At 43.7% G+C, this 13,175-nt stretch overlaps 1 protein-coding gene across 7 annotated transcripts in view; it reads left to right on the top strand.

The window, feature by feature from the left end:
- Nucleotides 1–13,175, top strand: part of LOC120453466 (filamin-A) — a 30,724-nt gene that overhangs the window by 2,439 nt on the left and 15,110 nt on the right. For 2 of the 7 annotated variants that reach the window (XM_039638189.2, XM_039638192.2), the window contains exons 2-7: nt 2,450–2,813; nt 9,252–9,396; nt 9,457–9,792; nt 11,210–11,301; nt 11,360–12,652; nt 12,712–13,098. In XM_039638189.2, coding sequence (XP_039494123.1) covers nt 2,450–2,813; nt 9,252–9,396; nt 9,457–9,792; nt 11,210–11,301; nt 11,360–12,652; nt 12,712–13,098 — 2,617 coding nt within the window. Of the gene's footprint in view, nt 1–569; nt 987–2,449; nt 2,814–9,251; nt 9,397–9,456; nt 9,793–10,300; nt 10,316–11,209; nt 11,302–11,359; nt 12,653–12,711; nt 13,099–13,175 lie in introns of those variants that run through there. The other 5 variants (XM_039638186.2, XM_039638190.2, XM_039638188.2 and 2 more) reach the window with 5 other exon arrangements.

The raw sequence follows: 13,175 nt of genomic DNA on the forward strand, positions 1-13,175 counted from the left end.
CTTATTTGCCGGAAAACGAATTAGTCAGTATTAGTCATTGATCCACTGGTGAATAATATTTTCACTCCAAGCATATTTTACTAAAGCTGTTTTGATAGCAGAGTCATTTGCACAATACGTTAACTAATAATACCTACATTGGAAATCAAACCTTAACTTTAATATATAGAAAGTGAAGTCGAATATTAACTACTTCCGCAAGAATGGAATTCAAACAATTAAATGTCGTAAAAACGAGTTATTTAAATAATAACTTTTATATGGTAACCATTCTATGAAAAAGCGATTATTCGCAAAGGCCTTTTTTTAAGTGCATACTTTTCGAAGTGCTTAAAAATTCAAAAATATATTTTAAATTTACGCTCTCACGCTGAAACTGAACTTGAATCTGTTGATAATTTTCTTTAATAACCCGAATCTGTTGACAAATTTTGTTTAACAAACTGGTTATGTGCTGGCTAAGAGAAATACGACTTTAAGAGAATTCAAAAAATTCTCTTTGTTTCATGTTATTGCCGCTCTCCCTCTCTTTATTCAGCAACAGCAAATCAGCTGATATGGCGGATCCGAATGCCGGTGATCGGCGACAAACTTCAGCGTTTAAAAATAAGAATTTATTTAACGGTGGTACGCGCTCGAGTAACAACGCTGACGGTCCCGGATCGGCAAATTTAACGCACGGCGGTGAATTGGTGCAAAACGCGAATTATACAAACGGTCAAACGACGCAGGCGACCATATTCCTCAGCAACAATAAAAACAACAACAACTACAACAACGACAGCAATATCAATAGCAATTCGGGCAACCACTACTACAACAACAGTCACGGCAGAAAGAACGCGCCAAACTCGCAGCAAAATCAGCAGAACGCGTGTGTTTATACAACCAACAATAGCAACAATAACAATTTGGAGCACAATTTCAGCAACTTACATTTCTACGCCCAACAGCCAGCCGCACACTACGACGTTTGCCATCAACAGGTGTGTGTGTGCGTTTGCGTGTGTGAGTCGAATGGGACAGTGTGCGTGAGCCACAGGCAAACTTCCCTATGACGAAGTGTCAAGAAACTGCCGGTCCTTCGGAAATTTATTGTCGCGAACAAGATCAGAAATACTTATTCTTTGAATCAAAGCCAAACATTGCTGGGCTTAATTTGTGGCTTAAGAGATTAAAAGGAATGTACAGGAATTTATTGTTTCTCAGAATGATATTTTAGTAAGAATTAAAAGTTCTAGTTTTCTATCAATCCAAAAAAAACGAAGTTTAAATTTAGAAGTTATAAAAGCAGATCTTGACTTCTTAAATATAGTGAGAATAGAGTGATACATTTTACTTGTCAACGCCAACTATTTGCATATTCAGAGATAAACATTTGTGAATAGTTTATCCAAGCACCGTTTCACTGTAGTTGCCGAGTGCTGCAGTTCACACTGCGTTTTGTCGCGGCATTTCGCAATTAATGAAAATGTTAATGAACTTCACACGCTGCGCACTCGAGCACTTCACTCCAATTTCTTCTTCTAGCCGTATTCCCTGTTGGCCTGGCCCAGACAGTCGACCGAGGGGGGGCTGCGGGGGCTCTATTTCTCTATTTCTGTTGGTTTTTCGGCGCTTTCCTCGGTTTGTGTGTGGCACGCGAACTCCGCTTTGCGCCCTTGTCCGTCGCCTTCCGATCACTCCGCTTTGTGCTCGTTCTTCGCGGCGTTTCTGTCTGTATACCCTTTTCGGGAACTTTTCGGGCAAGTTGGTAAACAATGAATTAGGCGGAGTTACCTGGGAACTTGTTTCGCCAGCTAAGAGATAAGGGCAACCCGCAAGTATAACAGAAGCAGAAATGCGGAGTTCTTCACTCAGATATTCATTTACAATTTACCTCCTTTATTTCATCTATTCTATATCAATTAAATATAAAATATATTAAATATCAATCTGCAGATGCAGTAAAAGATACAGTCTCGAAACAAAAAAAAAATTCCTAAGAAACCCTAACATGCTAAAGGCCATAGAACAGTTTGAGTTCGGATTAGAGTTCATATTTACACCAAGAAGCGTATTCAAAAGTCGCCTGCAATCAAGAGTTCGTTCATTCTTGATAGCCACTTGGTTGGGCGACATGTGTGGAAAGTGGACAGTCCACTCCAGTGAAGTTGAAGTGCTGTTCGGCGGCCCTAACCGCAACTGGAACAAGTCTTGGCCTACGCCACACCTAGTGGGATCCGATCAGATCCGATCGAAAGCCATTCGAATCAATTTGCTTCTTGGCACCAGGAGTAGTGGAGTTGACGGTTTTTATGCTTAAGATCGCTCTGGCATAGTTGCTAAGTGATTTTCGAAGTAACGACGTCCCACACGTAGTCCAAAAGCCACCCATTTACCGGCACACCTAGTAACCAAACGTAGTAAACCCGGCTAACTTGCTCTTTGCGTAATCGCTAACCCACAGACGAACGACTACTACCAGCCGGCCAGACAGGAGGCCCATCAGCAGGCGGACCAGTACGAGGAGAACTTCGACGAGGACATGGAGGCCGAACGCGATCTCGCCGAGGATGCGCAGTGGAAGAAGATCCAACAGAACACCTTCACCCGGTGGGCCAACGAGCACCTGAAGACCATTGATCGCTCGATCAACAACCTGGAGACGGACCTGTCCGACGGCCTCCGACTGATCGCCCTGATCGAGGTGCTGTCCCAGAAGCGAATGCCCAAATACAACAAACGCCCAACATTCCGCAGCCAGAAACTGGAAAACGTCTCGGTGGCCCTGAAATTCCTGCAGGATGAGGGTATCAAAATCGTTAACATTGGTAAGTGAGACATGTGTATGTATTTGAAATTCGCAGAATTCTTGGATTTAGCTCGGGTTGGGTCCCACGTATATACATACATATGTATGTGCATATCTCTAATAGTTTTAGCAACCGCACAATTGCGGTCGTGAATCAACTTTATGCATTAATTAGAAGCCCTCGCATCGTTGGCCATAGAAAATGTTTCCATTGAAAATTGCATAACTTGCTCTTTCAATGGGGAGATAAGTCAACTGAAGATGCGCCGCCAACGCCTCAAGAGTCTCGGGTTAACACCAGATCCCCTGTCCGCTTAATCCCTCACGATCCCATGTGGATCTGTTGTATTATTTATATGAAATTTCTGCCTTTAACGACTCGCTTCCAGACTACAAAACAAAATGATGTCATTGCCGCGCTTATTCAAAGCGCCAGCTTCAATGCGAGTTTTACTTTCATTTGTATTTATATGCATAATTCAAGATTGTGCTCACCAATTTGCAGTACCTGCACAGTACGCAATCTACTGAGTTGAGTACCCCTTAGGATGGGTATGTTCGGCTTGTTGAGTAGTTGAAACAAACTATTTCTTGACTTTTCACATAATGAATTATTGCAATTTAAATCCAATTCCGTATTATCAAGAATTAAGCAGATCTGGATGTATTTCGATATTTTAACTTCAGGAAGATATCGACTTTGAAGTCGATATATGTGCTATATACAGTAAGACAAGAGAGCACCAGCGAAGCGTGGACAATTCGGAAGGTTAATTTCATTAGAGCACTATCGCTTTCAAAGACCGTTTCCATTGCCAAATCACGAGCGTATCAGAACCCGATATCAATGGTCACCTAACTGCATCATGCTAATTAGTTCGATTTCAAAACTATACAGATGGAGGAGCATGTGATCCGGGATTTTGTGACTCACTCTTGCGGCCTCAACTCAAGCATCGATCGCTCATTGAGGCATTCAGTAGATGTATGATTATACCGGGTAGGAGTATTACATTTCATTCACAATGTAATCAGCTACCCTGAGCTGACCCCGTGGCGTAAGTGATAAGACCAACAATCTCGGAGCGTTTGATATAGTTAAAACACTCAGTGAGGACTTACTGCCCCATATAAAACAGATAAACAACTTCAGTATCTTAACGTTCCAGAAAAAAAGGCAGTTTGTCAATAATTGACAGCTAGGTAAATAATGTTTACAGACACTTTTTATCGACTCAAAGGGGAGCTGCCTTAAAAATACAGACACCAAAAATGAAAGCCAAACAAACGCGCTCGTTAACTGTGAGCAAGCAAATGCAATTTTGAGACATTTTTAAGCGAATTTCAGTTCACGTACTTTTATTGGCAGTACAATCGCCTGTTCGACGGTATTTTTATAGCTATCAGCACTTTCGTTTTCTTGCGATAAAAATATCATCCATTCTGGACTTGGGTTAGCGATAAGGCGCTTTCATATCTATCCGCAAAATTTGTAGAGCTAGCAACTCAAATTTCGCGATTTAATTTCGAGTTTGCCAAAAACTTAATTCCAAGGAGAGGTGATTCATTCATTTACTCCGCGCTCGACTCTTTAATCAGCTTAGTCATTAACTAAATATTGCCTAAATGGCATTGTTCACTAGAATGCAAACATTAATTGCCCGTTTATTTTGGCAAACATTTCCAAAAGAGATAACGCATCCAATTTCGGATATTTTGGTTGCACAAATGCGAAACTTATAAGAAAACATAGTAAATTAATTTAACGAGCCCCACCTCTTCCTGCTGTCCAATTATGTGGTTTAAATCGATTTAAATTGTGTACAGTGAAAGCTTCCGTGTAAAATTTCTGTTCTCGGCGTTTGCAAGCATTTGCGGTTAAACATTTTTGGGTTCCCACTGTATCGCACAGATCATTTCTGTTCGGTTATTTTCTTCCAAGCTGCCTTTTCCTCTTTTGTGCTGTCAATTGAATTAGCGCGAAATTTTGTGGAATTATGTGTGCGTCGACTTTTGTGCCAAAAACCACGCAGCTGCGGGCTCAAGAGCTTGTCTTTCAGTCCGCAGCCCCGGCTCCAAGTGGGAATGTAGATTTCCATGGAGCGCCGCTGTTCGTATCTACAAATGTTTGCGCTAAAAAATCCACAAAAACAATAATAAAGCCTCTCGGGCGGTCGCAATAAACTGCAAAAAGCAAAAATAAAAGGCAGCAAAAAAAAACAAAAATAACAACATTAAAAGTACAAAACAGAGGGAAGAACAAACCTAATACGTGCCGGATAGAGTAGAGATAAAGTCGCTCAGTTGACTCTCCATGACATCATCTGGTTTTTGGTATCGGGCTTACTTTGGCTTTTGGCTGAAGTTTTTCGGAGCCTTACAACTTCTGGTTTCAGCAGCAGCAGCAAGCTAATGGTTCCTATAAACTCAGGCTCAATTTGTCACAGCCAATTGATTGTTATTGATGACGCCATCATCGTCGCCCGAACATCATTAAAGTCATCTATGGAGGGCGTCGAAGATTTTCCAGGCGATGAGTCAAGCACATAAATGCATATTTCACTTAATGGAGGCCCCTCGATCATCCATTTGACCCAATTTTACTTCTGTTGTGTGCTTGTTAATAATTTGTTCATATTTTTGTGATTTCACCCATGATGTGTTGATTACCACGGAGGCATCTGCACAATTGAAATGCTCAACCATTTTCAAGTTACATGTCTAAAAAACTCCCCAAAACACATTCTTGATAAACTGTTCATGATCTTTGCCTTCGTTGCAGCTGACAACATTTCGTTTTTTAAATAAATGGGTATTGTTAGAATTAGTCAAAACGAAAAACAACTTAAATGGATTTTTATCACTATTTTGCTTAGCATAATGTTATCTTGCATTTTTGGCAAATTAGTCAGGCACTTTTTTTTGGTTCGTGATAACAGCTTCCGTTTCCTAAGTCAAAAAGCTTAGGCTGGTGATTCAGCTCATAGTAAGGAAATATGCAATGCGCAGAGTGTCAGCTAAATTTCCATTGAATTTCTGCTGAATCGCTCGTAAAATGACACGACCAAACATCAATACTTGCCCTGATCACCCGGCACGTACTCACCAGTGTTTTTATAAATCATTTGCAATGTCTTAAAATGCCTCAAAATGACGCCATCGACTCGGACACGTCACCGATGAGCCGAAGCTAACCCTCTGATCCACGGACTGGAAATAGCAATGATGTCCACTCCTCGTCACTCCAGAGGCAATTGAGATAAGATTAAGGTGTTATGAACATCGTTACTTACTTGACGGAATGTTTGGATTCCCTGAACGGCCCGTCAGTCAATTATTTAGATTAGCAAAAGCTGGTCGCTAGAGAGCTGGTGAGACCCGGCTCAATTATCCTCAGACAAGTGAAAATTGAGGAAAACATTTGGCGCTTTCGAAGCCACCCGAATGTGGGACAACCCACATCAAAAGTGCGCCCAAAATGGAGCTCTGAGCCGCTTAAAAACTCCGGGCCAGACAGGCTCCCACTTTCCAAGCGATGTCAACGATTCTTTGCGGCTTAGCCCTGCCCTGGCTCTAATTTAATTAGCCGAGCAACAGTTAGGCGTCTGGATGATTAGCCTCAGACCGAACGGAAACTGGTTTTTCCGTTTCGTTCCGTTCCGTTCGGAAAATCTTTCCAGACGCTCCATTGTAGCGCTGCCGCTTTTCCGACTCCAACTCGGGTCTCTGGTATGCGCGTGCCGCTCAGAGAACGTGTCTGGTGACCCAAGCCGGTTACCCGGGAATGGTGGCCTCGGCATCGAAATCGGAATCGGAGCCGCAGCCTCAGCATTCTTGTTATCTGAATGTTAAATACTTCTCTGCCGTTGCACTTAACATCATAATAACTCTGTGGCCGCATCGAGGCGAGAATCGTTGCACATAAATCATGTCAAGTCATCATTCGACATGGCCAAACGATTGGAGGCTTCTGAAGCAGCAGGTCTGGGTTCCAGATTCTGCCTCTGGTTTTGGGGTGGACATATCCGATTGCTGTGGTCAATGACAGCGAAATTATGATGGATTGTAAACGGGAGATCGCAGAAATTTCCACTCTTTACTTCTATAATTAATTGAAAATCTTCCGTTCGGCTTGTTAAATGGGAAGGGAAGAAGATCTACAGCAACACCATGTACACTATCAACAGATAAAGTTATCTTAGGGCTATCTTTGTTGTTTAGAGGCTAATTATCCAGATTCCTTAACCAAGGTTTATCTTTCATTTTGCGGAACAACAGGCGCAAATAAAAATTGAGATTGACTCACAAGACTCCCTAATATTAGCCAGAAATTTATAAACAAAGAATAGAAACTTCATCATATAATGTTTTGCGACAAATTCTCTTGTCAGATAAGATTAAATTGGAGGAATATGTGTCAGTGAACTTATTATATTGGATTATTATTCGAGTCGAGTATGACAACCTTTGATCATACTTAGTGACACTTGAAGAGTAACACCTTAATACAGAAGTTTAAATCGAATTGTTTTATTATGAAAGTTTTTTCTCAGATAAACACAAATCCCAACATCCCACCTTTAAAACTGATAAGAATGATTCTTGAGTGGGTTTTCTTTCAATACTTAAAATAACTATTTTGTATTGTCTACTATATCTCACATGTAACAAACAAATACCTCTTCCAAAATAACCCCTAAATCATAAAGTATCCTAAAATTATTGTTACTGCTACTCTAAATGGGTTTAAAAATGCAAAATTAGTTTCCTTTAACGGAATCCAAGAATGCCTGCTTCGTGTAAGCCTTAACCATATTAGTTAGATCATGCACCCATTCAGAATCCCAAGAGCTATTTTCTTTTTCAAAGATGGATTACATATCCCCTTTGGAGTGAATACTCTTCGTAGAATTTCTATTCTCGTTCTCCGCGATCTCCACACTTATGCATATGTATGGATATGAAATTCCCTCGACTGGAGCTTGCCTGGTTTATATGCATTGCATATTCCTATCACAGTTATGGCATCTCGTTCTCCGCTCCAGGCATTAGCATATTTCTTTATAATTTACACCACATTTTTTTGTTCGCGCTGCCGTGCCAAAAACAAACTTTTGGCTCTTGAAGTTGACAAGCAACCAGTTTGAGCTCCACAAAGACATCTAGTCGAAGTGGAGTTTTGGCCAAGACAGTTACCGAGGCTCGCCAAACGGCACGCCGACTGCTGCCTAATTAGCCAAATCATTTCTGGCTATTTAGTTTTTCCATGCCGTTTTAATTGCTGCTTTCTTTCGCCTCGCAAATGGAGTTGTTGCGCCTGTGTCTTCGATGTATTTTTCATAAATATGTCATCGGGCTGGGCTTACAGATTGGCAGCTAATTCATTTGTCAAGGCTTCACTCGACCGTAAAAGTATTTTAAACGGCCAAACGCAGAGATGGCCCGGCAATTTGATGGCTTTTTGGAGAGGCCGAGCAGCCGAGCGGCCAACAAAGCAAAGTCATTTGACCATTTTGCTTGCCAACCCATCCAGCCGGTTTCCCTGTCCACTGGCCTCAAGTGGCCGGCTACTCAAGTAAACAAAGCCAAATTGCAAATTTTTAGCAAAAAGTGGTTATTGCTGTTGCGGGTGTTGGGCAGTAAGCGGTAAGCGAGCTGGCTCTATCAGCAATCGTTTAACGGCTCGTTGGGCAGGCCGAAAAGCGCCAAACGATCCGGGGACTACAAGAAAGCCCCAGCGGGTGAAAACAAAGAAATGTAGAACATTTAGTACGTCAGTCAACGACGCAGTTGTCCGTCGTCACTTGGCATATTCGGTTACCACTGCTGTCCACCGAGTTTTCCCTGTGGCAACTTTCCCCACGATAAGGGGGAGGAATTCCATACGCGTCATGGTTCAGTGCGTGCCAAATGCATTTGCCGAGGGCCCAGGTGTTGACTAATCGGTGATAGGTAATCAGAACGATCCCCACGCCTTTCACCTTGCGGTGTTACGCTATTAAAAGATCCCATTATCGAAGGTTCAATAAACTCCGACTATCTCTGAATATTTTGCATTTCAAAAGAAGAGCCGTTCGAAGCGCAGGCTTTGTTGGCCAAGTTTAAGGTCGACGCGACGGCGATGTTTAAGTAAACCGGCAAGACCAGTTGATTGCGTGTATAATCAGCCCTGAACTTGACCAGGAGGCAAAGTAGTTGTAACAGTTAGCGGACATCTCTGACCATAATTGGCAACTTGTCGAATGGCAACAGGTTTGCAGCAGCCCCATCAAAGTGTTGCCAGTGACAGATGAGGCATGCACTCGTTGCAGTCGCTTTAGTCGTTGCAGTGGCTGCCACAAGTTGTCGGGACAATTAATAGATACATTAGGTACATGCGACTGGTACCGGTGCCCGTTCTGGATTTTTCGCCCGACACACAAAGTAATCCAACCTCTGTTCTTGCCCCGTTCCACAGACTCCTCGGACATTGTGGACTGTAAGCTGAAACTGATACTCGGTCTGATATGGACACTGATTCTGCACTACTCGATATCGATGCCGATGTGGGATGGCGAGGACGACAAGCAGCTCAACGGCTCGGGCCACACTCCCAAGCAGCGGTAAGTGACGCCTACCCACTTGGTTTATTGCCATGTACTAAATCACTCTTCCGATGGCAGCCTGCTGAACTGGATACACGCCAAGATACCCGACTTGCCCATCAACAACTTCACCAACGACTGGACCACGGGCAAGGCGGTGGGCGCCCTTGTTGACGCCTGTGCTCCAGGTCTCTGTCCCGACTGGGAGCTGTGGGATCCCAAGGATGCCGTGCAGAACGCCTCCGAGGCCATGGGCCTGGCCGATGACTGGCTCAACGTGCGCCAGCTGATCAAGCCCGAGGAGCTGGTCAACCCCAACGTGGACGAGCAGTCTATGATGACCTATCTTTCTCAGTACCCGAACTCCAAGCTCAAGACTGGAGCTCCCTTGAGGCCCAAGACGAATCCCAACAGGTGTGTGCGAATGCTTTTTAAATCGGTACTTTTCTAGCTCTGACATATTTCAAACTAAACGTTGGACATTATTTGTTTAAAAGAATTTATTTCAGAGTTGTTTCAAGCTTTACTAAAGATTTTAAAGAAACGATAAAGAAACAAAAGTTGTTCTGTGTATCCAAAATGTGTCAAGTTACAGTTTGAGCTAGAAAAGTTGAACTTCCTTGTTTGATCTATAAGTCCAGCCTTATACTTATTCCAACCTCTATTCCAAATTCAAGTTGTATTCTATCTCCGTCTGTTCTTAAGGCTAATGCATTTATCTGGATCTGTTCTCGACTCTATCTATCTTTCTTCTTTCTCTTTATCTTTTTATATCTTTTTTCTCCGTGTATTATTGATCAACATTTTTAATGTATGGATATTGTTCTTGTTTTCCCTATCCGCACCGTATACATAATATGTATATAAACTACCTACCCATATATATATATATTTATTAAACGCCTCAAAATGCAAAACTCAGCATTCCGCCGCCGCGGTAAGTTTCTTCGGCATGTCTTCTCTCCTCTCGTTTAGTTCTTTCTTTTCTTTTCCGTTCTGATATGTTTTGCCACTTCTTTTTGGCCAACGTTGTTATCCGCTTGATTGTCGGTTTTTAATTTATTGACTTCTTGTGGTATTTGTGATTTAAATGTTCCACCAGTTTCGGTTACTTTTGTTCTGTTGCTGTTGCTCTCCGCTTCTCGCGCTAGCCCAGAGCGATCCGTATCTAATGGATACTTCAACGCCGCTGCTTTCCTGTTTGTATTTTTCCTGTTCTGGCTGCCGGCTTTTTTGCTCTCTGCAATTAGCGCTCACTAAACGCATTCATCTTGGCCGACGCTGATTTAATTTATTGCTTTGTTAAGCTACCATGATTTTTGATTACAAGCCGGAGTATTAGATTTGAAATACAAGCATTTTTCAAACTTGTATTGGCTTAATTACAGTTTTGTGTTCTGTAATAATATCTGTAAATAATTAAATTATTTATATATTAGTGTATTAACATAAAAATAATAAAATATCTAGGTGAGTCAGAATATATCAATTTAAAAACTATTTATATGGCTTCAAAAACAAAATTTTGATTGTTTGTAACAACATCCAAAAAGTAGACTTCAAAAAAGCAATTATGAATTTAGTTCTGTAACATACCGCTTATAGAACGCAGTGGCGCCACTTAAAAGAATGTTTTCAAAATAATTATTCAACTGTGTTTGCTAGTGTTGTTCCTTTTAACAAGATTATTTGCGCATACTCAATTGCGTTTTATATATGCAGCAAAAGCCTTTAAGCGCTATTCCATGGTCCAGTGTATCATAATTGGCTATGTAGAGCTCTTCACGCAATCATTATATATATAGTGACCAAACTTTTTCTCATTCCACAGAGTGCGTGCCTATGGTCCTGGTATTGAGCCTATTGGTCCTGTGGTGGGAGCTCCGGCCAACTTCACCGTCGAAACCTTCTCTGCGGGCAAAGGTGAGCTTTCACATTCGCCATTGATCAACCCCTTTCTAACAATGTTTTTAATGTGCAGGTTCCGTGGATGTTGACATCCAGGGACCCAACGGCGAGATCGAGAAGGCTGATGTGCGCTTTAACAATGACAAGAACCTTACGTACACAGTTTCGTACATACCCAAAGCCGAGGGTTCGCACAAGGTGGCCGTTAAGTTCTCCGGTCGCGACATCCCCAAGTCGCCGTTCCCCGTGAAGGTTGAAGGTCATGCTGGAGACGCCTCTAAGGTGAAGGTTTCGGGTCCCGGAATACAGCCCAACGGTGTCACCATCAAGAAACCCACCTTCTTCGACATTCTGGCCAAGGATGCGGGTCGCGGAGTGCCTGAAGTAATTATCATCGATCCGGCTAACCACAAAACCTCTGTGGCCGCCAAAGTGCGGCAACTGGAAAACGATACTTGGCGATGCGAGTACGTTACCGCTCTGCAGGGATTGCATTCGGTGAATGTCTTCTATGCCGGAACACCGATCCCCAACAGTCCCTTCCCAGTGAAGGTAGCTCCATTGTCCGATGCGCGTAAAGTTCGCGCATCCGGTCGTGGTCTCCAGGCAACTGGCGTTCGCGTCGGTGACGATGCCGACTTTAAAATCTATACCGAGGGAGCCGGCGAGGGTGAGCCAGAGGTGCGCGTCATTGGTCCTGGAGGCATGAACCAGAACGTCATGCAGTCGAAGGTGGATGGCAATACCTACGAGTGTCACTACTATCCCACCAAGGAAGGCCGTTACGTCATCATGGTGACCTTTGCTGGCCAAGAAGTTGCCAAGTCGCCGTTTGAGGTGAAGGTAGGTCCCAAGAAGGAGTCCTCCATTGTGGCCTACGGGCCCGGACTGAGCAGCGGCGTTATCGGCTACCCGGCCGCCTTTGTAGTGGAGACCAATGGCGAGACCGGCGCCCTCGGGTTCACCGTGGCCGGACCCTCGCAGGCCGAGATCGAGTGCCACGACAACGGCGATGGCTCTGCCCTGGTCAAGTATCACCCCACCGCAGTGGGAGAGTACGCCGTGCATATTCTGTGCGACAATGAGGACATTCCCAAGTCGCCATTTATCGCTCAGATCCTCCCCCGCACCGATTTCCATCCCGAACTGGTCAAAGCTAGTGGTCCTGGACTGGAGAAGAATGGCGTGACCATCAACCAGCCGACCAGCTTTACTGTGGACCCCAGCAAGGCAGGCAATGCTCCGTTGGATGTTGTCGTTCAGGATGTGTACGGCACCAAGTTGCCCGTGGAGCTAAAGAACAACCCAGATGGCACCAAGAAGGTCACGTATACGCCTACATCTGGAGTTCCGCACACCGTCGAAGGTAAGAAGCGGTTTAGTAGTAGCGGTTATTGAGTAGTACGTTAAATGTCAACATTTTAGTTAATTATGGCGGAGTTTCTACGCCCAACTCTCCCCATCGTGTGTACGTCGGAGTTCCGGTTGACGCAGCCAAGGTGCAGGCCTTTGGACCCTGGTTGCAACCTGGAGTGCGCCCCAACGCGGCCACACACTTCAATGTGGACGCCCGTGAGGCTGGCGACGCCGAGCTGAAGGTAAAGATCATTCACGAGGAAACCAAGATCGAGGTGCCGTGCCGCATCATCGATAACGAGGACAACACCTACTCGGTGGAAGTGATCCCGCCATCCAAGGGTGCCTACACCACTACAATGACGTATGGGGGCCAAAGAGTTCCCCTGGGACAGAAGGTCGTCGTGGAACAAACGGTCGATGTATCCAAGATCAAGGTGGACGGGCTTGAGCCAAGTAAGTACTCGTAGGATAGGACTAAATTACTTTGTACAAAAGTGTCCATTTGGAGTGCGTCATGGTCTAAGTCCATA

The sequence above is a fragment of the Drosophila santomea genome, chromosome 3R (genome assembly GCF_016746245.2).
Source record: "Drosophila santomea strain STO CAGO 1482 chromosome 3R, Prin_Dsan_1.1, whole genome shotgun sequence".
NCBI lineage: Eukaryota > Metazoa > Arthropoda > Insecta > Diptera > Drosophilidae > Drosophila > Drosophila santomea.